Source organism: Mobula birostris, chromosome 22, assembly GCF_030028105.1.
Source record: "Mobula birostris isolate sMobBir1 chromosome 22, sMobBir1.hap1, whole genome shotgun sequence".
Lineage (NCBI taxonomy): Eukaryota > Metazoa > Chordata > Chondrichthyes > Myliobatiformes > Myliobatidae > Mobula > Mobula birostris.
Genome location: NC_092391.1, coordinates 39,893,448 through 39,918,925, shown reverse-complemented (window position 1 = coordinate 39,918,925; position 25,478 = coordinate 39,893,448). Strand labels below are relative to the sequence as shown.

At 41.9% G+C, this 25,478-nt stretch overlaps 1 protein-coding gene across 1 annotated transcript; it reads left to right on the top strand.

Moving 5' to 3' along the window:
- The first annotated feature begins 987 nt into the window (after positions 1-987).
- LOC140186129 (POU domain, class 5, transcription factor 3-like) lies at positions 988-24,178 on the top strand. Its single transcript, XM_072240035.1, has 5 exons — positions 988-1,641; positions 2,683-2,794; positions 15,700-15,830; positions 19,272-19,436; positions 23,936-24,178. Exons 1-5 carry the CDS (start codon positions 988-990, stop codon positions 24,176-24,178), a joined length of 1,305 nt encoding a protein of 434 aa, XP_072096136.1.
- The last annotated feature ends 1,300 nt before the right edge of the window (positions 24,179-25,478 follow it).

Here is a 25,478-nt window from a genome sequence, read left to right as displayed (position 1 = left end):
AGAGATGGAAACGCACACAATGGCCAAGCGGCGCCTTTCATTCATTGTCCTTGAGACGCTGCAGGTTTCTGTCCCACTGTTCCTGCTGACACGCAGCCAATAAATAAATCACCACAATACTATCATCTATTTACTATATCCAGAGAAAGATCTTTGGTCCCCGTGGAGGGTACAAGGAGGAACATCCTGATAAGGTGTAAGGATTTTCAGATCAGACTACTCCAATACTGAATAACATCCCTTACCTAACATCTTGTCGTTTATTTCCATGTTTGAATTTTATCCCATTGTAAAACACTTTGAACTATATCGTTTATCTGAGAAGTGCTCTAAAAATGTTATTATTAAACAAATAAGATCACAAAAGATCTTGCATGCCGCTGGGAAAAAAAGAAGTGATTCCCAAATAATTCCCCAAAAGATCTTACATATCGCTCGAAAAAGTGATTCCCAATTGATTCCATAAAGATCTTGCACTTCGCTGGAAAAAGACGAGTCCCAATGAATTCTATAAAGATCCTGCAGGTCGCTAGGAAAAGCGACGTGTATTATAATTCCTCACCTCTTGCAGCTCACCCAGTGCTTTGGGCGTGTTTATGACGAATTGCCCACGTTAAATTTACAATATTGTTAATGGGCTCAAACTATTTGCTCTTTTTTGAAGCCTTTGGTGGTGGGGGGGGAGTCATTGGTGTCGTTCAAATTTGGATCATTTATTGAATCTCTTCGCATGCGGGAGCTCAGGACCCTGAGCGTTGTTGGGCAGACCGTCAGTCTCAATGCACGCTCAACTCATCAAGTTCATTTACACCTCGGTCTTTTCCACGCACCCTAACCAACCCCAGCACCAATGAAATGGGCTTCACTTAACACACCGACCCAATCAGGTTGCTGACTCAGGTCAATGAGCTGAATGTTGTAGTGCTGGGATGACCACTTTAATGATGGGTCTTGCGGGAGTGCTGTGAGTGATTGTGTGTTGGAAGGATGTCTGGCAGGCCAATTAGTCCTGGGCAAGGTCCCAACGTGAACGGGACGGCTCAGTCCCCGGACAGGGCTGGACTGTTGCCTTTCCCCACTGGGGTTCTGCAGGATATGGGAGGGCAATTTTACAAGTCCGGTTACAACGGCATTTCGGCCCAGTATCTGTTTCCTTTCCCACCTCTGAAGAGTGAATACGGGCACTGTGAGGCGACAGCGTCGGGGGAACAGGCGGCAATGTCGCACTCCAGCTATTGGTACCAGTTACCTCCAGCCGAGGCGTCCGGAGCCGGACACTGGCCGCAGAGGCAGCACCCCACGCCAGCGCCGCTGGCTGGTACCTCGGCCCTCCTCAACCGGTCCGAGATCAAGACGGAGAAGGAGAGCTCTATCTTCCCACAAGAGGCGAGGTACAACTCTCCGAATCCTTCCTACGGCCACAGGTGGAGCGGCGCCGGCTTCTGGCAGCCTGTCGCCGCCTCCAACTCGTCCCCGGCCGGGGGTTCCGGACAGTCTTACCCCGGTTTCGGAAGCTTCGCGTCGCCTCCGCAGATGTACACAAGCCCCACGCTACAGGGAGATACCGGCCAGCCCGCATCTTCAAACACAGGGTCCACCGGCACCACCAGCGAGGAAGGACAGTCTAGCGACAGCGAGGAGGTAGCCTACAATAAACCTTCTAACTAACTTTCTAATTCGGAGGGTTCTTGTTCCTTTCCATTCTTGGCTAAATATTTTATTTTCACACGCATCCAGGTACTGAAAAGCGTTTGTACTGTATGCCACTCAGATCATTCCTATACTTAGGGGAATTATGAAACAAAATGTGGAACCTGATACTGGGTTTATAGAGCTAAGGCAAGGACCCTGATGCGATGGGTTAAGAGATTGAGAGTTCATGTAGCAGAGGTCTACAAGCAGTTTGATCTTACTTTCAGCAGGGGTTTTGAGGAATGCGTTAAACGGTCCGGGGTTCTGACCTTTGTAGGGCGCGTGAAGCTGACCTGCTTTTCGGTCTGTTGCCTTTAGGTTGTATTGTAGAAGGGGAAATATCTTCTCTCTTCTCTTCCTCCTTCCATCCCCCACACCCCAACTCCATGAACTGGTGAATCCTTAGAATCCTCTGCCCCCAGAGACAGTATTTGGAACTGGGTTGGCTTCTTGGATATTGGAAGGAAGGGCCTAGGAGTATGGGTCTGAGTAGAATTAGTTGCCTTTATAAAATGGTGGAATAGGCGGTTTCTGCAGTTATTTGTCGATTTGATTGTGTACTTAATGACCTTTAGTATTTCGTTTAATGGGCAGTGATCAGTGTTGATAGTGCAAAAAGTTTTGCTTTCTGTGGTTCTTGTTGTTAAGGTTGTAAACTAATTTTTAAACAAAATTTTAAACCTTGTCAAATGTTCTACAGCAACTTGATTCTAAGGCAAGATACTATTTTGAATAATGTAGTCTTTTGCTTCCTTCTCTCCACTTGTGTAACTTCAAAATAGTTCTGAGTTTTTAACCTGCTGCTTTATTCTCTAGTACAAAATAATACTGAAGTGGTCAGGCTGCATCTGTGGAGAGCAAACTGAAATGTTAATTTTTCTTTTCGTAGATGCTGCCTAAACTAGATATTTATGGCATTTTCTATTTTTATTTCAACTTTTCAGCATCTGTAGTGTTTTGATTTTCACCACCTATTCTCTGTGCTTTAAGGAATATCCCACCAAAGAGAAAATGGAGCAGTTTGCCAAAGAACTGAAGCACAAGAGGATTACACTTGGCTTTACTCAGGCAGATGTTGGATTAGCTTTGGGGAACCTCTATGGTAGGTGAATAGGCAAGCACCAAATTCTTCCCTTCAGGAAAGAGTTGTGTTCAATTGATGTTTAAGCCATTTAATTCTATAATCCTCTTAATGGTGTACTGTATCTTGCTAATAAAGCCTGTGTGGAACAAGTTGTCAAGCTATCTTGCTGAGCTGATATTTGAAATGTACTCTGCTTTGTATCTCCAGTTTTAATTTGGGATGGTGACTGGAGCTGGGATCATGTGGACTGCTAGATGACAATGCTGTTGCAATTCTCATTTATTTTTGAAGCTATGTTGATAAGGGAAGATCAGTTTAATTAAACTCCGAATGCAGATTGCTGTGGTGTTGTAAACATCAAGGCCTTCGAGCTCATTTACTTCACATTCTGCTATTTATATCCTGCTTTTTCATGTCCCACTTAGCCCAGTTCTTACTATAGCTTCCTAGTCTCCCAAGGTTTCTAACTTGAATCCCTTTGCAAGTTTTCCCTGTCTCTGTAATCACTTCCAAGTCCACATCTTGCACTTGGAACCCCTTCCCTTTCTATATATTGTTGTCTGTGTAATTCCAAAGTAATTGCTGGCCATGAGCTAGCTGGCTGGGTCCAACACTTGGCAATTCCTCATGACCTGCTACCACTTTGTTACTAAACTCCCCTACATCAGATCACCAGTCTCCAGTGCTTCAGTCTATCTGCTTTTGCAATAATAGTGTATTTTCTTCAGGCTTGCCGATTGCAATGCTCTCTATGCCATTGTCCTGTAAATAAGATAATTCAGAATTGGCTGTTTGCATTTTGTTCAAGTTCTTGTTCACTCATTGCCCTTCATTGTAATGACCACTGGTTTAACTATAAAATAGAAAGCACTTCACATTCCTAACTTTCTACTTAAACCCCTACTCCCTTATTTTCATACTGTCCAATGTGGCCAATCATATCCAGAGATGCTGTGGATTCTTTTTCCCCTCAAAAGGTGTGAATATAAATATCCACTTGCTTTAATGCTGCAAATTCGGACCTGTTTTACTATTGGCCTCAATATATGCCTTTCTCTTGACTTGGAGATCTCAGACAAAACAACCCTTAAGTTCCTTAAATGCAAAGCAATTTGTTTAGCAAATTTCATCTTGTAGCAGAAAGGGGCTTTTCATTAAGTGTTCAAGACGTTAAGATTCTAAATTCTCTTTGTTGATTGCATTAATGCTAAAGTATTGAAATTGCTTTTCTTGTGCAGTACAAATCTTTTCAAGTTCTGAGATGGTGCCTTTGGTTGGTGTCCATCAAAGGATGGATTGGGATGGATGAACTGTGACATGCTGGGTGCAATGTGCTGGTCTCATCCTTCAGAAGCAACAAAGGTTTTGATTGGATGGTAGTCTTGTGGGCTTGTCTGCCTTTATATCCAGCCAAGCCAACTAGTCCATGGCCAACAATTACCTGAGTTGCATTGAAAATGATATGCAGCAAGAAAGGGGAACTGAGTGCAAGATGTACACTCGGAGACAATTACAACAATAGGGAAAGCTTGCAAAGGGATTTAAACTGAAGACATTGGGAGATTGCCAATAAATGTAGCATATTAAAAATGGGCTAGCAGAGCACTAATATTTTTCACATGCTAGAATATTATACAAATAAGCCTGACATGTTCTTTATTCATAAGAATGAATTGCATATTGTCTTTAAGCACCCTTCACTGACTCTCTGCAGTTATCTGCTTGGGGATAACAGCACACCAAGCAACATGGAGGAATTTTCCTCCCTCACCTATCTCAATTCTGTACAATTGCAAATCAATTCTGTTACTTTGTGTTGTGGCATTTCTCTTAATCTTTGCATGGAAAAGCTTCAATGATCTTTTTTGGTATATTTGTCAGTGTAGTAGTTCTTGGAGAATGAGTTATTCATGGCTGAGATAAGATTAGGTGCCTGGTGTAACTGGTTAAGTTATCAGACTAGTATATGCGTAGGATAACTATACCATCAAAAAACCCACATGGTAGTTGTAATATCAGTTTAAATCTGAAATACTTAAGAGAAAAGTCTTGATAAGAATGACAAACTACTGGATTGTTTAAAATGGCTTCTAGTTCACCAATGTCCTCCACTGAAGGATCCGCAGTCCTTGTTCGATCTGGCCTAGTGATGACTTCATAGTTCTGCCTTCTGAGATGGCTCAATTCCTCTTGCATCACAACCATTGTGTTCAAACAGAATAGAACCAGGTCTACTACCTGGTTTTGAGTGGGACACTGAATTCAGATGGGAGAGTCAATTTCCTTCAACACCTGGGGATCAGTTTCTATTATAAATTAACTGTCCCATAATGATTCTGCAAATGTCCCTGTTTGCAAGAGTCCTTCAGCATCCCTGAGGACATCCTATTCCACAGTGGGTGCTAAAAATAGCTGGGGGGGATAATCCATTGAATTGTTGACCTTGGATCCAGACCATGAACTTTCATGCTAACAGGGCAGATGTGGGCACATTTGGTTATGACAAACCTCCCTCACCTGGTGAGTTAATGCTCCTCTAACAACACATGGAAGAAACACTGAAAGTGGCAGGAGTGCTTGTTGTGTTCCAGCTGGGGACTTCACTATCCACTTTGTAGCACCACTGTCTGAAGAACATTGATATCACATTTAAACTATTGCCAGTAGTGACTGAATCAGTATGACCTTTTCCTCACCACTCTTTGTACAGTAGATGCATCTGTCCATGACAAATGAACATTGCATTGTCCTTTAGAGACAAATCCTGTCCAGACAGAGGAAACTCTACGAGTGTGGCAGTAGACATGTTAAATGAAGCCTGCCCTCGAGCAGACATAAAAGCTCAAAACTGGACAATGGTGAGGCACTATGGACCATCAGCATCAAAAATGTGTACCACATGGTAACATTGTAGCCTGGCATATATTTGGCCAAACCAACGGGAAGCACAGTTTAGCATGCTGGGAGCAGCACCATTCATAGCACCATAGCTATGAATGTCGTGCCTATCTAGTGAAATGCACTGTGCTAGGCAGCTTGTAATGGACAATGATCTCGCAGTCACTAGATCAGATTGAAGCCTTGCAGTCCGACCACAGATGGACATGACCAATGGTGGTAAATGAAACAACTAACAGGAGGTTCCAAAAGCATTCCCAGCCTCAACAATACCAGGGCCAGGATTATGTCCCAAGATAAAGGATAATGCAATGTGAGTGACTAAGGTGAGGCTAAAATATTTGCACCACTGTTGAAAGTTGTCAAATAATCAACCCCTTTAAACTTCCCTTTGAGATCCCCACTACCTCAGCAGTCAATTTGATTCAACCATGTGATCTCAAGATAACAGCTGAGACCACTGGATATGGCCAAGGGTCTGGGACTGGATGTCCAGTAGGGCTGAAGTCCTGCCTGGAACAAGTCAAGCTGCTCCAAGATGACTCCATTCTAATTTCTACTGTTTGCTGTCGATCATCAATAACATGATAGGTGTTACCAGCAATTCTAAGATCAACGCAACCTAATTTACATTTTTGGATGGACCATTCTAGACCTGATCACCCTTGGTCCAGACATGAACTAAAGGGTGAGTTTCAAGGTGAGTAACTGCTGTGCTATCAAGCAGTGGCATCAAGGAGTCTTGTTGGAACAGTGGCCAATGGTGTGCTAAAGCCATGGCTACCAGCACAGGGCAGAGGCTGTGCATTCTGCAGTGCCTCATGTCCTGACACCATCTACAGGGCACAAGTCGGGAGTGTGACTGAATAACGCACTTGCCTTGGTGAGGACGGATTAATCAATTGTCAAACTTGACACCATTTGGAACAAAGCAGCATATTGTCTACCACCTGAAACATTGATTCCCTTGACTGCTAATGCACAGTCAATGCCTTGCGTGCCATCTATAAAATGCATTGTAGTTACTTGTATGGGCTAGTCTGACATACTTTGATGTCATGCCCTCCCACCAGTTAGAAGACCAAGGGCATCAGGCCTTGAACACCATCACATGCAGGTTCTGATCCAGTTACACACTGTTTTGCCTTGGAAATACTTTGCTGGGACTAAATCCTGGAACACTCTCCCCAACTCTAGGAACACCTTCACTAGAGGACATACAGTAGAGGTGGCTCATGAACTTTGAGTCAATGGACAGTAAATACTGACCTCGATAGTGATGCTCACTCTGACTTGTTTATAAACAATGGGCAGATTTGAGTTCATGGGCAATGGCATTTTTGATACAGTGAGTTGTGTTGGAATGTCCAAAATGTGAACAGAACACTTTGAAAGGAATTTGATACTAACATGGGGGGAAGAACATTTAATGATCAAAGGTAGGTAAACATGTTTAATGGGTAGCTTTGAGTCTTGAGCTGGCCACCAGTGCCTTTCACTATTTGGATATCAGAAGGCTATATCCGTGCAATGGTTGCCACTTTGTCCACTCTCTCAACTCTCTCAAAATTGGTGAGATTACTTGAATAGCTTTCTAATAAAAGTAATTTTTAATAGAGCTGCAAAGAGTCTTGTATCAAATGTTCTAGCTGATTCTGGATACCTTATTTTTCCCTTCTGGCGTGCTTTAGGTGAGGCACTGTTGTGATTCAGAGGGACTGCAGCTGCGATGAGCTGTCTTAATTTGGATATAGTCTGCTTTTAAAAATGTTTATATTTTGGGATTGCTTCAATCCTGGTTTGTCAGCATGAAGCAGAGAAGTAACTAATGTTGACAAGGTTCCCAACTAAGCTAATCCCATTTCTGATATATGGCCCTTGTGCTTTTTACCCCTTTCCCCAGATATTCCTGTTCCCTGTCTCCCAAGAACCTTTTAAATGTTATTATTGTACTGCCTATCTTTTCCTCTGGCAGCTCATCCTCTGTACCGACCACACTCAGCGAAATGGTTGCTGCTTGGGTTCATAGTTTCTCTTCTGTCACCTTAAACCTATGACCTCATGTTCATGATTCCCAAACTCAGGGGGTGGGGTGATGGGAGGGAAGGAAAATCTGAGCAATCTCTCTATTTATGCCTCTCATAATTTTAATACACCTCCATCAGATTACCCCTTGTTCTGCTATGTTCCAACTAATAGTTGCAGCCTGCTCAACCTCGACATGAGTCATGGAAACGTCCTTGTACATCCAAATTCTTTTAACGCTTAATGATGTATATCCGATAGCAGGGTGATTAAATCTAAACAATATTCTAAAGATGTCCTCACAAAGATGGTGCACAACTGCAACCTAATATCACCATTTTTATAGTCAGTGCCCGGACAGATGAACACTAGTGTGCCAAGAGCCACCTGCACCACTGTGATGCCACGTTCGGGGGACCATGTACTTCTGAGTGCCTCTGTTCTACATCATTACCTAGGGTGCTGCCATTCACTGTACCAGTCCTACCCTCGATGTCTTCCCAAAACTGCAACATCTTTCACCTTTGAATTAAACTCCATTTGCTGCCTCTTCGCCCACTTACCCAGCTGATTAAGATCCCTCTCTAAATCCAGACAATCATCTTTACACTTAATTTGGTGTCATCAGCAAACTTGCTATGCCTTGTACATTCTCGTGCATTGGCCCAGTGATGATTGCAATTTTCCCAGCACTGAGCCCTGGAGAAAACCATTAGTCCTGGACCACCAGGTCGAAAACAACCATCCTACTATAAAGCCAGTTCTGTGTCCAATTAGTCAGACCTTCCTGAAGCCCATGTAATCTAATGTTTCATAGCTGCCTACCATGCTTTCTTTTTCAATCTTTTTATTAATTTCAAAATATAGAAACAAAACATAGCAATAATACAGATAATATGAGATGTATTGTTACATTTAAAAAAAGAGTAATTGCAAAACCAAATAGTGGAAATTACCAAAACTCCCATACATGTAGAACTGATCACGGATAATATAAAGCAAAAAAAAAGGAAAAAGACAAAAAAAAAGAAAAAAAAACCATCCCAAAAGGAAAAAAAACAACTGAACTACCATGCTGAGCCTTGTCAAAAGTCTTGCTGGTCCATGTAGACCACATCTACTACCCTACCCTGGTTGACTTTGATTACTTCAGAATGAGAAATGTGAAATGTTCTCACACAATATACGATAAATGTAAAGGTTACAGCATGCTCCCTTCACTCAGACCTGTTCATACAGAATAGTTGAATCAATTGATAAAAGTTTTAGTCATTCGATTGCCTCAAAAAAAAAAAAAGACGTCCATCATTAAGGACCCACATCTGCCAGAACGTGCCATCTTCTCATTGCTATCACAGGAAGGAGGTACAGGAGCCTAAAGGCGCACACTCAGTGTTTCAGGAACAGCATTTTCTCCCCTGCCATTTGATTTCTGAATTGACATTGAACCCATGACCACTACCTCACACTTTTTTTGCACTACCTATTTAATGTGTGTATTACAAATATATTGCATATATAAATCATAGTACATTTATATTCACAGCTTTTATTATTGCATTTTGCATTGTACTGCTGTAAAACCATTTCATGACATGCTAGTGACATTAATCCTGATACTAGTGCCACCAAAACAGATTTGAGTTTGGCTTGTCTGTGCCTGATCTGTTCCTGATTCCTGCATTCCATCTAGCATTCTGTTAAACCTGTTATTCAGAGCCTTCTGCCTATTTGCTCTTTTATCAATCCTCCAGCTTCAACTGAAAGATGGTGGCAACCATCACAGTGGTGAAGTGATTTGTCCCGTGGTCATTCTGTGTAGAATTAAGGCATTTTAGCCTACTGAATCCAAGTTGGCCATCAGGTTCCCATTTATATTAATTCCATTTCAGTCTTCCCATTTTCCCATCAACTACACCCAGGATCAACAACTTGTCTACACAAGTGGTCCTTTTCAATGGCCACTTAGTTTATTAATCTGCACGTATGTGGGCAAAGCCAGAACAATGGGGTAAGAACAATCAGTTACAAGTCTCATATAGCAGTAGTCAGTCTTGAAGCTACATTGCAGGAGGTGAAGTAGCACCTCTACTGGCTGAGCTGTTCCTTCCCTGCTTGCTGTCACTGGCTTTACTCAGACAATTCTTTAAGCCCATTTATGTCACCATCTTTATTGCTTTTCCCTATTAAATGAATGCATAAGCTAAGGATTTCATTCCCACTCCTAACTTGTGTTCTCTGCATTTGCAAACTCAAGTTTTATTTTTGCATTTCTGAAGTAATTTCAGCTTCCTACATTTTCTGCATGGCTCACTTGTGTGCTCTCTTCCTGGATCGAAGGGCTACTTTCTTGTATCAGAAACACAAATGCGGTATCTTTCTACGGAATGCCATATGATGTCATGGTTTAGGTGAGATGTTTAAAGCTAAACCGTTGAGTGAGACGTGGGTGCAATGTAATACTTTGCTGCTTTAGATCCAGAGCTGCTAGTATTCTGGACATTATTAGGTGTTGGTTGGGAAATGAATGACCTGTACTTTGGACATTTTTTAAAAAGTACCATCAAGCTGCTCATCTACCATGACATTCCAAGGGATTGTTTATGCTGTCTTCAATTCTGTTCCAGTTCCCCATTACCTTCAATTCCTCCATCTTTCAAACATTGTCTGTGTCCACACCTAATGGTCTAGCTTCCATCACCCTCAGTGGTGCAGAGCTCCAAACTGCGCACGATGTTTCAGAAGCATTTACTTGGTCATGGAACACTCTGGTGAAAAGTGTTGAAATTTTAAATGATGGAGGGAGAGGTATGCAGCAAAATTGAAGATGAGAATCATTTAGAATTCTTCAGACAAAGCAGTTGGATGTATATCCAATTGATTAGTGACAAAGAGGACTTGCTCCATTGTATCAGTTTTTGGTATCTGCCCTGCATTGTTCCTCACTGATATTTGCATTTGCCCGTTCCATTGCTAACTCTTACAATGCAGCAGGTACCAATTCTCCATACTTGCTAAATTGCCCTTCCCATATTTTCTTCCTTCACTTCAAAGCTGTATGGTTCCTATTCTAAAGCTTGGTTAATCTGCTTAATAACACCTTTTTGAAATGTTTATTCATGGAGGGGGAGTATACTAGTGTGGCATTTTACCACTGTTGTGTGATTTATGGCAGGATTTTGTATTTCAGATTTCAGTAGCTCTTTCATAGCACTTGAATGAGATCATATTGACAAATACCCCCTTTGTTCCTTGACCTGCACATAGTGTCTATTCTAGAATCTTCAGACGAACAAGTTTCACTGAAACTTCCTTTCCTTCAGGGTTCAACAGGGAAGATGTTTCCCTGGACTGAGTGTGGAGCTAGAGGCCATGATCTCAGCAGAAAGGTCAGGCTGTTTAGGATTATGATGAAATCTCTTCACCCAGAATGATGAATCTTTGGCATTCTCTTCCCCTGAGGTCTGGTCACTGAATTAATTTAACAGACTGCTAAATGTTGAGGGATATGGGGATAGATCAGGAAAGGAGGTAGTGGAAGTGGGCAGTCAGCCTAAACATTTGAGGAATAATGAGAAGTCCTAAATTCTCAAACAGCAGAAATTCTGCAGATGCCGGAAATCCAGAGTAACGCTTTCAAAATGCTGCAGGAATTCAGCAGGTCAGGCAGCATCTATGGGGCCAGATGAAAGGCCCTGGAGTGGCTAAGCAGCCAAAAGTAGTGCTCTATACCAGTGACGTCTCAGGAAAAAGGAATGGAATTGGTAGGTAGATTCATAGAATTGGATGAAAGTTTAAAAACAAGGATTTAGTACTCTGGAAGTGATTGATATACCCATGATTCGCAAGTGGAAAGCAAACCACAGATTTACTTGCACTAACAGGTGGTGTAGGAGCAATGAGCCTAGTCCTTTAAAGTAAGGAGTCTTGTAAATGAAGGCACTGAACTATGGGAGTAAAACATCATGACTATCATAGGTTATACTGGAATGGAATCTTAACATTGAAGGACTTTTGTGCAAATGATAGATAGGTGCAGCAGCAGCTTAAAAAAAGAATTAGAGTTGTGGAGGGTGGTGATGTGCTGGGGAAAATAGACAAATCAGGCTGAGTTGAACAGAGGTATAAAAATGGGGTGTGCGCTAAAGACCAACGGTCGGGGTTGTAGAGTCGGCAGCAGGTGGTACTACTGACTCCTCGACTCCAATGACCCAGGTTCCATCCTGACCTCTGCTGTTTGTCTGGGGTTTGCTTTCTTTCTCGTGATCGTGTGGGTTTACGTCCAGTTGCTCTGGTTTCTTCCCACATCTCAAAGCTGTGCAGGTTGGCGGGTTAATTGGTTACTATAAGGTCATCCGTGGTAGCAAGAATGTTGGAAGGCAGGTGATGGACATAAGAATGGACTGTAAGTGGGAGTATGGTAATGAAGGATCTTACTGAGAGGAGTGGTAAATGGTCTACTCTATGTCATGAGGTAGAAAGTCAAATAACCAGAAACTTTTTTTGTTGGGCTATTTTTGAAGAAGCCTAACATAAATTGAGGTGACAGGGAATGAGTATAGAAAGTGCAGAGTTCTTAATAGGATAACATGTTGATCAGTGCCTTGCATGCGCAGAAAAGTGGTACTGGACAGGTTTTGGGGAATTAATCTGGGTATGAAAGATTTTGGTTAGATTAGCAGATGCCTAGCAAAAGATAGACTATCAGGAAATGTTTTAAAGAGTAGTGCCAGATTTCCTTGGCTGAAACAATTTGGTTTACATGGACTTTAGCAAAGTTCTGACAAAGTCCAGTAAAGGAGGTTGTTTTGGAAGGTGAGGGCGTAAGGTATCCATGGTGTGTCGTCAAACTGGATCCAAAGTTGGCTTGGCATTAGCAGGTGTAGATGGAGGCAGTGGTCAATGGGGTTTTATGACTAAATTTTTAAGAGCTGGGATCACTTTATCATATGACTTGGATGAGAAAGTAAGTGGACTGATTTTTACCTTTCTATCACTGAAAGGATAGAGACCTATCAACTGGAAAGTTGGACGCAGTGGTGGCAGATAGAATTTAGTCCAGCCAAGTGTGAGAAATGCACTTTGGGGTATCAAATGCCTTCAGAATATGTACAGTAAATGACAGGGACCTCAATGTTCATGTCTAGAGGGACCTCATTTCAGACTTTAATTTTCTGAACATGGTGATACAGGTGGACAGACTTGTGGAGACGGCATTGAGTGGATGAAGCAGTGAGTTCAAGAGTTGGGATGTCATGATTTAGCTGTGCAAAACATTGGTCTGGCAGTGCCCTGGAGTACTTTGTGCAGTTCTCTCTGCCATATGGAAGGATGTAGTAGCAATGGAAAGAGGGCAGAAGAGATTTGCCAGGATATTGTCTGGAATAGGGTTCTGAGAAACTTTGTTTGTCCTCCCTGGAATTAGGAGGCTGATGAGTGACCTTTCTGAGGTTTATAAAACTGAGAGGCATGGATTGTCTTTGTGGGGGGTGGAAAGACCACTGCTAGACAGCACAGTTTTCGGGTCAGAGGGAAGCAATTTCAAGGATATCTGAAGGTGATTATACAGAATGAACTGCCTGAGGATGTGGTAGGAGCAGATGGAATTAAAGGCATTTAGGAAAGTACTTGGATAGGAAAGGCTTAGAGGCTTGCAGACAAATGGAAGTGTTGTAAATGAGCATCCTGGATGAGTTGGGTTTAAATGGCTGCTTTGTTGTACAGCCCTGACTGGAAGCGGGTATGTGATGTGAAGCGGCTAGATGTCAGAGTAGTGAGAGAGGGTCACGAAAAAGACAAAAGTATTTGAATCAGTGTATTGCCAAAGACAGACCAATCTGCAAAATCTTGGATCTAAGGAGTCTTAAGTATTTAAGAAGAAAATGGGTTGGATAATCTTTAAAGGAAATCTGTGACAGAATGGCAAGAGATCAACACTGGAGAAAGCAGAGGTGCATAGTATAAGTATTACTAGCTAAAGTTCAGGCAAATCTTAGTTTTCTCCATGAATGTGAAAGGTTGCAGCCCATTTGAAACCAAAACAACAACTTGTGTGGTGGCTGTGTTTTTTATTCTGATGAACATCACCACTTCCTAAAAGATGGAAGCAGTGATGTAAACTATTGAGTAAGAAGGTGAGGTGTCAAAAATAAGCCTCATGGAAGAATATTAGTAGCTTAACATCTTTTAAAAGTGGATGGATTGCTGGGTCTAGATCGAAGCTGGGTAAATTTCTCCCAATGAAAAGCTCAAACCCTGTGTTTCCTCCTGATCATATTTTTAAGCTTTTACAGCTATTGGTGTGGATCAATAACCCGAGGATGTTAGTATTCTTCCATTGTTTAAACGCACTAAATGACTACAGAATAAATTAGTGGCTGATGAATAGTGTAAAAATGTTTCAAGGATAACATAAAATTGAAGTTTGAATTGGCACTATTTAATTGAGGGCAGTTGATAATTTCAGAAGGTTAATTTACCCAACCTAATTGTTTTATTTTGAGGTATCAACCAATATTAATGAGGCGTGTTTTTGCGTAGTCTGGGTGAACTGCAGCAAGGCATTTGACAGCCAAGGGAAAATTTATCCTGAAAATAAGTTCACAAGGTCCAAGAAAAATGTCAAAGCAGATTAAAAGTTCTATGGGAACAAAAGTGTGGTGGGGGGGGGGGGGTTGGTGGCAATGATCAAAAGGAGTTTCATTAAAGTGATTGTGTGCAGTGGGGTTTTCGTTAGGGGCTTGCTCTATGCAATTCATTAGTGATGTAAAGATCATGGTCAAGATTTTTCTCTGTAATGTGAATTAGCAGCATGATTGATAATGAGGGAAGTTCTGGGCTTCTGGACCATTGCAGATCAAGTGCATATGCTGACCCAAGTCCCAATTCACAATATTATGATTATGAAGACATGTAGTCCTATTTTATTGTCATTTAGTAATGCATGCATTAAGAAATGATACATTATTTCCTCCAGTGTGATATCACAAAACACAGGACAGACCAAGACTGAAAAAACTGACAAAACCACATAATTATAACATAGTTACAAACAGTATAACAATACCATAACTTGAAGTCCATGAGCACAGTAAAGTTCACAGTTTCTCAAATGTTCCACATCTCACGCAGACGGGAGAAGGAAGAAAAACTCTCCCTGCCATGCCGACCACAAGCCGACTCTGAGTCATCTGAAAACTTTGAGCTCTGATCAGCTCTCCGACACCGAGTACTGAGCGCCACCTCTGTCTGAACGATTCGACCTCCTTCTCGGTCACCAAAGGCAGGCAAGGCCGGGGATTTTGAAGCCTACCCTCCGAAAGATTCCCGACCACACAGTAACGACAGCAGCGAACGGGCATTTCAGAAATTTCTCCAGATGTTCCTCTGTGCTTTCACGTCCATTCTCCATCAAATCAGAATTGTCCACAGCCACTATTTAACAGATACGATATCATTTTTCACTGGTGGGCTGCGCACACGCAGGCGCGCCGCCATCTTCTCCTGCCTTATTATTATATTATGAAAAGGTCATGGTGCATCTGAGCAACTAGACTCAAAGGGTTTCCCAACCTTTTTATGCCATGGATCCCTATCATTACCTGAGGGGTCCATGGACCCTAGGTTGGGAATCCATGATAGGGGTAATTGTAGTGTAGATTTTGGGGTGTGGGGGACAGTTGTGGGCCATCTCAGGGAAGAGGTACAGGAGCCTGAAGATGCGCACTAAGTTTTAAGAATATCTTCTTCCCTTCTGCATTCAAGATTTGTGGTCCATAAGTACTACCTCACTAAACAAGACACACAAAATTCAGGAGGTCCTGCTGAATGGTCTCTGCCTGAAATGTTGACTGTACTCTTTTCCATGGCATGGCCTGCTGAGTTCCTCCAGCATTTTGTGTGTGTTGCTTGTATTTCTAGCATCTGCAGATTTTCTGTTTGTGATTACGCTCTCACCATTTACCTGTTTTGTTTTTTAACTTGTTTTAACTCTGTTGTAGGCAAGATGTTCAGTCAGACCACTATCTGCAGATTTGAAGCATTGCAGCTGAGCTTCAAAAACATGTGCAAGCTGAAGCCGATACTTCAGCGCTGGCTGAATGACGCCGAGAACAACGGCAACCTGCACGAGGTAGGTGCATCTTGCTGGAAGTAAAGCCCGTAATGTCACTGGATGGGCAGCTGCACAGCTCCTTCCTGTTTCTGGTGAACCTGGGCAAATCGCTCAAGTTTTAATAGTTTTGGCTGGGCATCTGATTGGGTATCAGGGTAGAGGTGGTGAGGATTGTAGTGTGGCATGGAATTGCAATGTGGTCCTTGATGGTCATGCAGTTATTCAAGTCCCAAGCTTCCCTGAAAGCTTGACGGATCATGCACGTGGAAAGGAGCCTTTTGGCCCATCTAGTCCATACGGACCATCAGACAATCATTGAGAGTAATTACAATCTCCCCAGATATTATTACTCAACTGGACACCAGGGGCATCTTAATGACTAATTAACCTCCCAACCAGTATGTCTATGGGATATGAGAGAAGAGCCTGAGCAGCTGGGGGAAATCCACGTGGTCATGGTGCTATGTGTATTGAGCAGCAACAGGGTCTGGATTGAACGCAGATTAGATTAGATTATGAGGACACTCAGTCCTCGTTTATTGTCATTTAGAAATGGTCACCGAAGCATTGAGGTAGACACCTGGATGTGAACATAACTGTGCCTCACTTCCCAAGATCAAGTTGGTGTAGTGCCCCAAACCCTTTTAATCCATGTCTCAGTTGAATGGCACACTTAATCCTTCTAAATTGAATGGTTTGAGTGTTCCTTGTGCTAAATATCTAAACTGATATGATCACAGCAGCTACATTGAATTATGGTCAAGCAGGATCTGAACAGGACCTTCACTCTCTGCTATGATGCCCATTCTAATCAAGCACCATCTTTTGATGTTTGGTTATTCTCTTCTAAACTTCCTATCCATGTACCTGTCCAAGTACCTTTTTAAACCTTGTTAGGGTGCCTGCCTCAACCACTTCCTCTGGCAGCACATTCCTTATACAGACTGCTGCTCTGCTCCATATTGAATCTCGCCCCTTGAACTTGTAACCTCTCATTCTTGATTTATCATCCCTGGGGGAATTAAAAAAAAACTGTACACGTGCCTTCCCTTTCTCTTGTGATTTTATTTGGTCTTTAATATTGAGCACAGGAATAGGAACTTTACTTCAGTTTAGTCAGTGCCTTGAAAAAGTATTCAGCCCCCACAATTAATTTATCATTTTACTGCCTCAGTTATCTATTTAGATACCATAAAGTGAAGTAGGAGCTTTTGAGCTAATCTGCAAAACATTGTGCAACATGTCAAATCAAAAGAACCTTCAAAACTTTACTAAAACTGAGTCTGAAGAAGTATTCATCCCCTTTGTAATTACTACGCCAGCTTTCTCAGATGTGTACTGTATATTACTTTTAACAACTCACCCATTTTGTTGATGTATTAAATTGGAGGATCACTTGTTTTCAATGACTTAAGAATAAATGCTACCTCTCTCTGTAAGGTCCAACAGTATGATAGATTTTCAACAGACCAAACCAAAATGAAGGCAAGAGCATTCAAGACAAGTCAGGGAAATGACAATAGAAGTGCAAATCTGAGGAAAGGTACAAGATCATCTCAAAAACACTGAACATATCTTGGAGCTTATTTCAGTCCGTTGTGGAAAAAGTTGCTTTTAAAATATGAAACCACAGCCTCCCTGCCTAGGTCAGGCTGTCCCTCTGAACTTGGTCGCCAGGCAAGAACTGCACTTGTAAGAGAGGCTACGGTGATGCCAACAGTCACTGAGTGAGCTGCAGATGTCAGTGGCTGCAACTAAAGATGGTCTATTTCTGCACAATTTCTAAGGCCTTGCACAAAAAGGGTATTTATGGAAGAGCGGCAGGAGTGGCCCTGGCTGAATAAGCATAACCTTGCCCCTAAAGGCTTTCTAAAGTGACATTTAGAAGATACTGTAAAGATGTGGAAGAAGGCCTTGTGGTTGTATAAGGCTGAAGTGGAACTTTTTGGCCTCAATACTAAGCGGTACATGTGATATAAATCTAACAGTAGGCATCAGCCAGGTAACACCATCCCTACTGTAAAGTATGGTGGAGGTAGCATCATCTTGTGAGGATGCTTTTCAGCAGCAAGGACTGGAAATCTGGTCAGGACTGAGGGGAAGATGAATGCTGCTGAATGGAGATTCCAGATTAAAAACCTACTAGCCTCTGCGAGAAAGCTTAAACTAGGGTGGAAGTTCATCTTTCAAGAGGACTATGACCTAAAGCACACTGCCAGAGCATCTTGATTGCTATCTGCTGCTGCTCCCCAACTAACCTGGCACAGTTTCAGCAATTTTGCAAGGAGGAATGGGCAATTCTTGCTCCATGTAACACCTTTGTAGTGCTTGTCTTATCTCGTGAGTGGTTGCAGCGCTGAGAAAATCAAATTGCATTTACTGCACACTAGGTGCTAGTAGGCCATCAGAAGCTCTAGGTATCAGAAGGAGGCAGTGAATCGAAAACGTGCACTTCTGGAGGTAAGTTGTTATTATAAAAAGGGCAATATACACAATATTTATGAGCAAGAACAATTTGAAATTCCAACATTCTGTCTAGGTTCCAAATCACTCTCAAATAAAACCAAATTCCCTTTTAATTAGAATCAGTGAGATTTATTAGAATAACCTTTTACTCCCAATTTCTCTAATTAAATCTAGTATTATTCCCCATTAAAGGTTTACAGACTAACATTTGCCTTTTTATTTATCCTTGGGGAAACTAATTGAATTCCTAATCTTAAGTATTAAAGTTAACCTTAGTTTCAGTTCTGGTCAGTCAAATACAACAAAAATTATGATATGTGTAACAATAAATAAAATGTATATAACAATATAACTGATTAAAAAAAAAGCCATGCCTTGTTCTCATAGCTTTTATCCCCCCTCCAAGTGCTCTTTTTAAAATAAATAAATAAATAAATAAAATAATTCAGTAAACCTCGTTTTCATTCCTCCACAGGTGGAGCTTTCTAACATTGCGTCTTTGTAACATTACAACCCTAACCTGGGTTACAATCACATGTAAAGTCAATTGAGACTTGTCCAAAAAGACTACCGGCTGTGATAGCTGCGAGAGGTGACTCAACTACGTACTGAGGGATGAATACTTTAGAACTACTGCCATTTCGGTTTTTTGAAATTTTAGTTTTCCATGCTTTACAAATTTCCCTGTTTTTTGGGCTCTACTGTGGAGGTGGAATAAAACAGCATGTGATTCACAAATAAAAATTCTCAGTTAAGTTGATGAAATTCCTGGTTCAATACTCATTTATGTTAACAAGGGGTTGGGGGCTGAATACTGTTGCAAGGTGCTGTAGGTCCAGTTTATTTTAGTATTGCCCCAAGAGATGTTTTTAAGCAACTTTAAGCGGTGAATGAATTCCTGCCAGAAGAATTTAAAATATTCTTTCTGTACTTTGATTGTTGAATTCCTCATGGAATTGGTTTTGAACCTTTCCTTCCCCCTGACCTGCCAAGATTTGTAACGTGGAACAAGTTCTTGACCAGTCAAGAAAACGTAAGCGGAGAACCAGCATTGAGAATGGAGTGAAGAAAAACCTGGAGACCTACTTCATGAAGTGCCCCAAGCCTACCAGTGATGAAATCTCCCAGATCGCAGAAGACCTTCGATTAGATAAAGAGGTGCCTGGTTTTGCTTTTATCATTTGACTGCTGGCATTGTTGTAATGTTAACATAGTTAATTAGTCTTGAAAGAATTTGATACCATGCTGCAAGTTTGGAGAGGGAATTGCAGCGTAGCACCTCATTGAAAGGACTCACTAATAGGTTGAAAACAAAGGATGAATTAATGGAGGGATCCGCAAGCAAAGGTGGTACATTCAGAAAAAAAACCCACGTACTGAAGGGTAATGGCTGAACTTAAGGAAGTCACAAGCTCAGGCGATTAGTTTATGAATCTCAAATGTATTGACGGTACTCATTGGCAAAGCAGTTCAATCCAGGGCTTCCGGCACCAGATTACCTGAGGAAGAGGAGGAATTTCAGGCAGCATTGTGGAGACTGTTGAACAGTGATGATGGGCAGGTTGAGGTAAGTGGCAAGATTTTGAAAGCATTATTTAAATACATGGTGTTGAAGACTTGGGAACCAGTTTGTAGTTGGGTCTGAAGACTTTATTTCTATTGTTTGTCCAAACCTGAACAGTTTTTTTAAAAAAAACATAATAGGAGTTCATTGAGTTTCCCTGATGTTCAAGCAGATATTTCCTCAAAACTGACCTAGCTTTAACATAGCTGAACCTGTGAGAATTCAGTGATTCCTCCATCTTCTCAGGGCAGCAGTATTCCATGGAAATATTTTGAAGTTGTGATAGGTGCTGTGTGAAGACATTGCTTGATAAATGTTTCTGCAGTAATGTGTTGAACTGGATCATCGGCATTGGGGGGAAAAATGAGGAAACATGGAGGACAACTTATCAGTCAAATAGGGTGGTGATTGTAATGGGCTTTGCCGTTTCCATGTTTGAAAATCATAACACTGAAAAAACAGAGGTAAAAGTTCAGGAATGATAATGCCTTCATGTTAGTGAACATCAGAGCAAGGGATGGTTGTATGTAATGGATGGTAATGATAACAATGTTAGATTTTTGTTTCACTTGTTTTCATTTAGGGAAGAAATTTGTCTATAGCTGGATGTTTCTCAAAGGTTCAAAGTGTAATTGTGTTTGTTAAACTACTCCAAATGTGGTATAAATTATCTGGATTTCTAGACATTTGAAAAGATGCAAATTGAAAGTTTTTGTGGATAATTTAAAAAAATTCATGGTTTGAGATAATGTGCGTGGACAACTTTCTGATTAATAGAAAACCATGGACCTGTTGAGGATTTGGGTGTGTATTGTCCATGTGTGGTGGGAAAGGGTGGTTGCTTCTTGGAAAGTAAATTGTAAAGAGGACATGCTACAAAGATGGTAGGTCAAGTGAGCAGCCACATATCTGGAAAGTAGAGCACATTTTGGAGAGTGGATTGCAGAGTATGGACCCTACTATGGGTAAAATCTGAAACCTAATTTTAAGAGAATGTAAAAACGTAACCTAAATGGTGACGAATTGTATAATTCAGAGGGATGTGAGTACCCTATTTCATCATCTGGAAATGGATGATGTACTATTCATCAGGAAAAGAAGCTTGTTTTAAGAAAATTGGGGAGGATGCACTTCAGTTGTATAGACCACTAGTGAGATTACAACACATGTACTGTTTAAAGTATTGATCTTATTTGGGGAAGGATGTAAATGCATTGGAAGTAGCAAGGATGTTTGCTAGCCTAATAACTGAAATTGATGAGTTTCCTTGAGGGGAAAGTTCAGCAGGTCTGGATTGCGAGCGATTTGTTTGGAGCATTCAACAGTCCTCAGTGGGCTTGACATGGTGGATATGGAGTGGATGTCTCCTCTTGCGGGAGAATCTAGAAATGGGAGCTACAGCCTTTCCAAAAAAATCAGCTTAATTTGGAGTTGAGCTAATATTTCTTCTCCTGATTGTTCTTGGAAGTCTCTATGTCCGCTGCTGTTTTGAAGAATGAATGTTTTTAGCTATACTTAAGCAAAGTAGAGGAAGGTTACTGGGAATTGGTTTAGACAGATCAACTGTGATCTTTATATCTGGTAGATCAGATATCAGTTGTCTGAGTTCATCTTGTTTTAGTATTATTTGTACGTTAATAATTGGATACGGGTGAAATTGATGGTCTTAACCCATGGAGAAGGTTTGGAGTTGGCAATATTGTCCTTCTGAATGGCTTATACCACAGCTAGGGTGGTGGTGTGCAATTTTGCACATAATTAGTCTCTAGTTCTTGCTTTTGTTCATTATTGCATTGAGCATACATTATTGCTCGAGTACAGAGGACCATTGTTTTGTATTAGAAACAAAGTCTTAACTGTCTAGGTTGGAATTGGTTTATTGTCACATGTACTGAGATACAGTGAAGAGCTTGTATACTATTCATACAGATCAAATCAATCAAATGCATTGAGGTAGAACAAAGTAAAACAATAAGATTTCAATGGTACATTTAATGTCAAATGTATACAATATACATCCTGAAATTCTTTTTCTTCAGAACCGTTAATGAAAACAGGAGTGCCCTAAGAATGAATAACAGTTAAATGTTAAACCCTAAAGCCCCCCCGATCCCCCGCCATGCAAAAGCAGCAGCAGCAAAACAATGACTCCCCCCCCCCCCACTAGCAAAAAAAAAAGCATCAGCGCCCTCCACTGAGCACTCAAACATGCAGCAAAACATCAGTAAGGGTGATTGCAGTACCCCAAAGACTACTCGTTCCCCTGGTAATCCAACATACCACAGGCTATCCCTTTCTCTAATAAGGGAAAAAGGGGTGTCCCCGTTTCACAGTGAGAGGGTATTCATAAAAAAACAACTTGCTGATTTATGATGTTAAAATTCTGTTGCGTCGCTTTTCCGAGCTCTGTGCCCAAAGAGCTCGGGTCCCTTGGCCACAGCCGGTAACCAGCTTGCTGCTTTCAATCTTCCATCTCCCACGATAAACCAATTTCCTGCTGAGGCACCAACCTAGAGTCCGCCTGCCTCCAGAGTCACACAATTCCAGAACCCTGAAGGCAAGCTAGTCTCCTCGGCCATGTCCTTGGTATATCGAATAGCAGCCCATCATGAGACCCTGAGAGCGGGTCCCATTCCCACGAAGGACCATAATCAGTGTGTAACTCTGGGTCAGGGTCTTTGAAAGAACCCTGAAAGGGGGGAAAATATAGATATTGAAGATAGAAATAGAACTGTTTCTGAAGATGCAAGCAAAGGATTCACTGTTAGGTGCCATCGTCCTCCAAACTCCACCTATACCCATGTAGAATAACCTGCAACGACAGTGCAGGTAAACAATAAGTTGCAAGATCATGAGGTAGATGATGAGGTCAGAGTCCAACCTATCATACAATTCTTTAATAGTCTTACAGCAGCAGGTAGAAAGTGTTTTTGAGCCTTGTAGGATCACTGGGGACCCAAGCCATCCCAATCACAATCTATCCCAGCTGCTACCATCTGGGAAGCAGGACTGCAGCAGAAAAGCCAGGGCCAACAGGCTCCGGGACAGCTTCTTCCACCAGGCCATCAGACTGATGAATTCAAGCTGACTTGAGTACTCTGTATTACATTGACTGTAATATTTATTATAAATTACTGATTGCACATGGCACATTTAGATGGAGATGCAACGTAAAGTTTTTTACTCGTGTATGTGAAGGATGTAAGAAATAGTCCATTCAATCCAATTCTCTCAGACTTTTGTATCCTCTGCCTAGTGGGAAAGGGGAGAAGATCGAATGCCCAGGGTGGGTGGGGATTTTGATAAAGCTGGCTACTTTGCTGAGGCAGCAAGAAGTATAGTCGGTGTCCACGAGGGGATGCTGTCTTCCATGATGTGAAGTGTTCACAAATAGGTCTTTTTGCAGTCATATGCAGAACAGTTGCCATACCGAACCATGCTCTTCCTCCATCTCTTGGTGTCTTGTTATCTGATTTTCCTTCAAAACTGCATAATTCTGCCTTTTGCATTTTAATATTAGTGAAACATTTGAAGAGAACATAAAACATAGAACAGTACAGGCCCTTCGTCCCACAATATTGTACTGACTGTTTAACCTACTCCAAGACCCTTCTGTCCCACACAGCTTTGTTTTCCTTTCATCCATGTGCCTATCTGCGTCTCTTGAATATCCCAGATGTACCTGCCTCCACCACCACCTCTGGCAGTGTTCCATGGACTACCACTCTGCTTGTTTTTTAATAATTGCCCCTGATGCCCCTCATACTTTCTACCAACCACACTAAAATTATGCCCACTCATATTGGCCATTGCCACCTTGAAGACACTGGCTGTCCACTCTGTCTATGCCTCTTGTCTTCCAATTACCAGATTTGTGCAAATACAAAAGTTTGCCCTCCTGCAATGCCATTGCAACCAACTCTTGGCTAATATTTTCTAGTTGGTCACTTCTTTAATTGATTCTGCTGGGGTGGACGTGCATTGAGATGATGGGAGAGAATGTTAAACTCCATGAGTATTTGGACTTTGGGTTGAAGTTTCAAGTTGGCGGTGACTGGTGACTGACTGGAATTAAACTTTTATCTTTTGCTAGGTGATCAGAGTTTGGTTTTGTAACAGAAGACAGAAGGGAAAGAGGATGACCCTCCCTTGTATGGAAGAGAATGATGTAGAGGTTCATGAAGGAAGCCCGATTCGCCTGCCCCCTGGTACTCTGATGCCTGATCCCACTGTAACCCAGGGATATGGTGCAGCACTGGTACCCCCTCCTTTGTATATGTCTCCCTTTCCCCAGCCTCTGCACCCTGCTGTCTCCATGGCCAATCACAACAGTTAAAATGATCACTTGTAGGATGCTTTTGATCTGCTTGTAAGGACATTTGATTCTAATGATACCCTTCAGTAAAAAAACTGCCTGAGTTGTTCAAACTTTTTAGGGTCTAAGAAACATCAAAGGGGGATTTGTCTGCTGCTGACTTTTAACATTGTCTCATTTTTTAAATTTGTTTAAAAAATTCTTTTCCCTAATGGGGTCTGAACTTTATCAGGTTTCATTTTATATAAAAATATATTTAATGGAAATCGTCTAACTTATTGTACTGAGATTTTTACCTTTGTCCCCCTCCAAATTTTGTGAAAAGTACAAGTGAATGTTTTGACGTTGGTTACAATATTTCTTAATTGGCAAGTGGGATGGAACTACTAAATACTGCAGGCAAAGGAATTGTAGCTCCTACCTCAACTCGAGGGATCAGAGGAAGAAAGTAATTGAAAACATTTAAAGTTGCTGAGGAAATACTATGTCCATCTTAATGCCTTTTCAGTCCATTGATCTTTCAGGTGTTAATACCACCTGTCCCTTGAATTGTGGAGCATCTCTTTTATCACAAGGTGTCTTGACGCTGTTGTTTAGCAAGTTATGGGAGGAAGTTGTTGTGGAATAGAAGCTTTGAAAACCTTTCCATTTTGAAGGATTATACAAGTCAGTGGAGTCTGCTGGAAGTTCTCCAGTAGTCGAATGTAGTCCCTCAATGGCACATGATAGGGGATTATAGGAGATGAGGAAGGGTGGATGAGCCTTGTAATGGTGATCAGAGTAGCGTTCAGATTTTTGGGCAGGTGGAACTCAAACCTTGGGGATCTATTAGAATCGTTCTTTCAAATGCAACATATGGACTGATTTGAAGACAATGGGGAAATATGTTCTAAAACTTTTAGTACAGTGCTCCTAATGAGTAGAGGGTCTGAGTGGTGCTAGACATGTACAGACGTTGGTTAGTGAAGTCACGCAGAAGATCTTTCCGATAATGTGAACGTTTTGCGGGGTGATGTTGGGGTGGGTTTCTTTCTTTATAGTAGTGTTGGGGCGAGTGGGTTCCTTTGTGGTGGTGGTGTTGGGGCGAGCGGGTTCCTTTGTGGTGTTGGGGCGAGCGGGTTCCTTGGTGGTGGCGGTATTGGGGTGGGTGGGTTCCTTTGTGGTGGTGGTGGGGCGGGTTCCCTGGTGGTGGTGGGGCGGGTTCCTTTGTGGTGGTGGTGTCGGGGCGGGCGGGTTCCTTTGTGGTGGTGGTGTCGGGGCGGGCGGGTTCCTTTGTGGTGGTGGTGTCGGGGCGAGCGGGTTCCTTTGTGGTGGTGGTGTC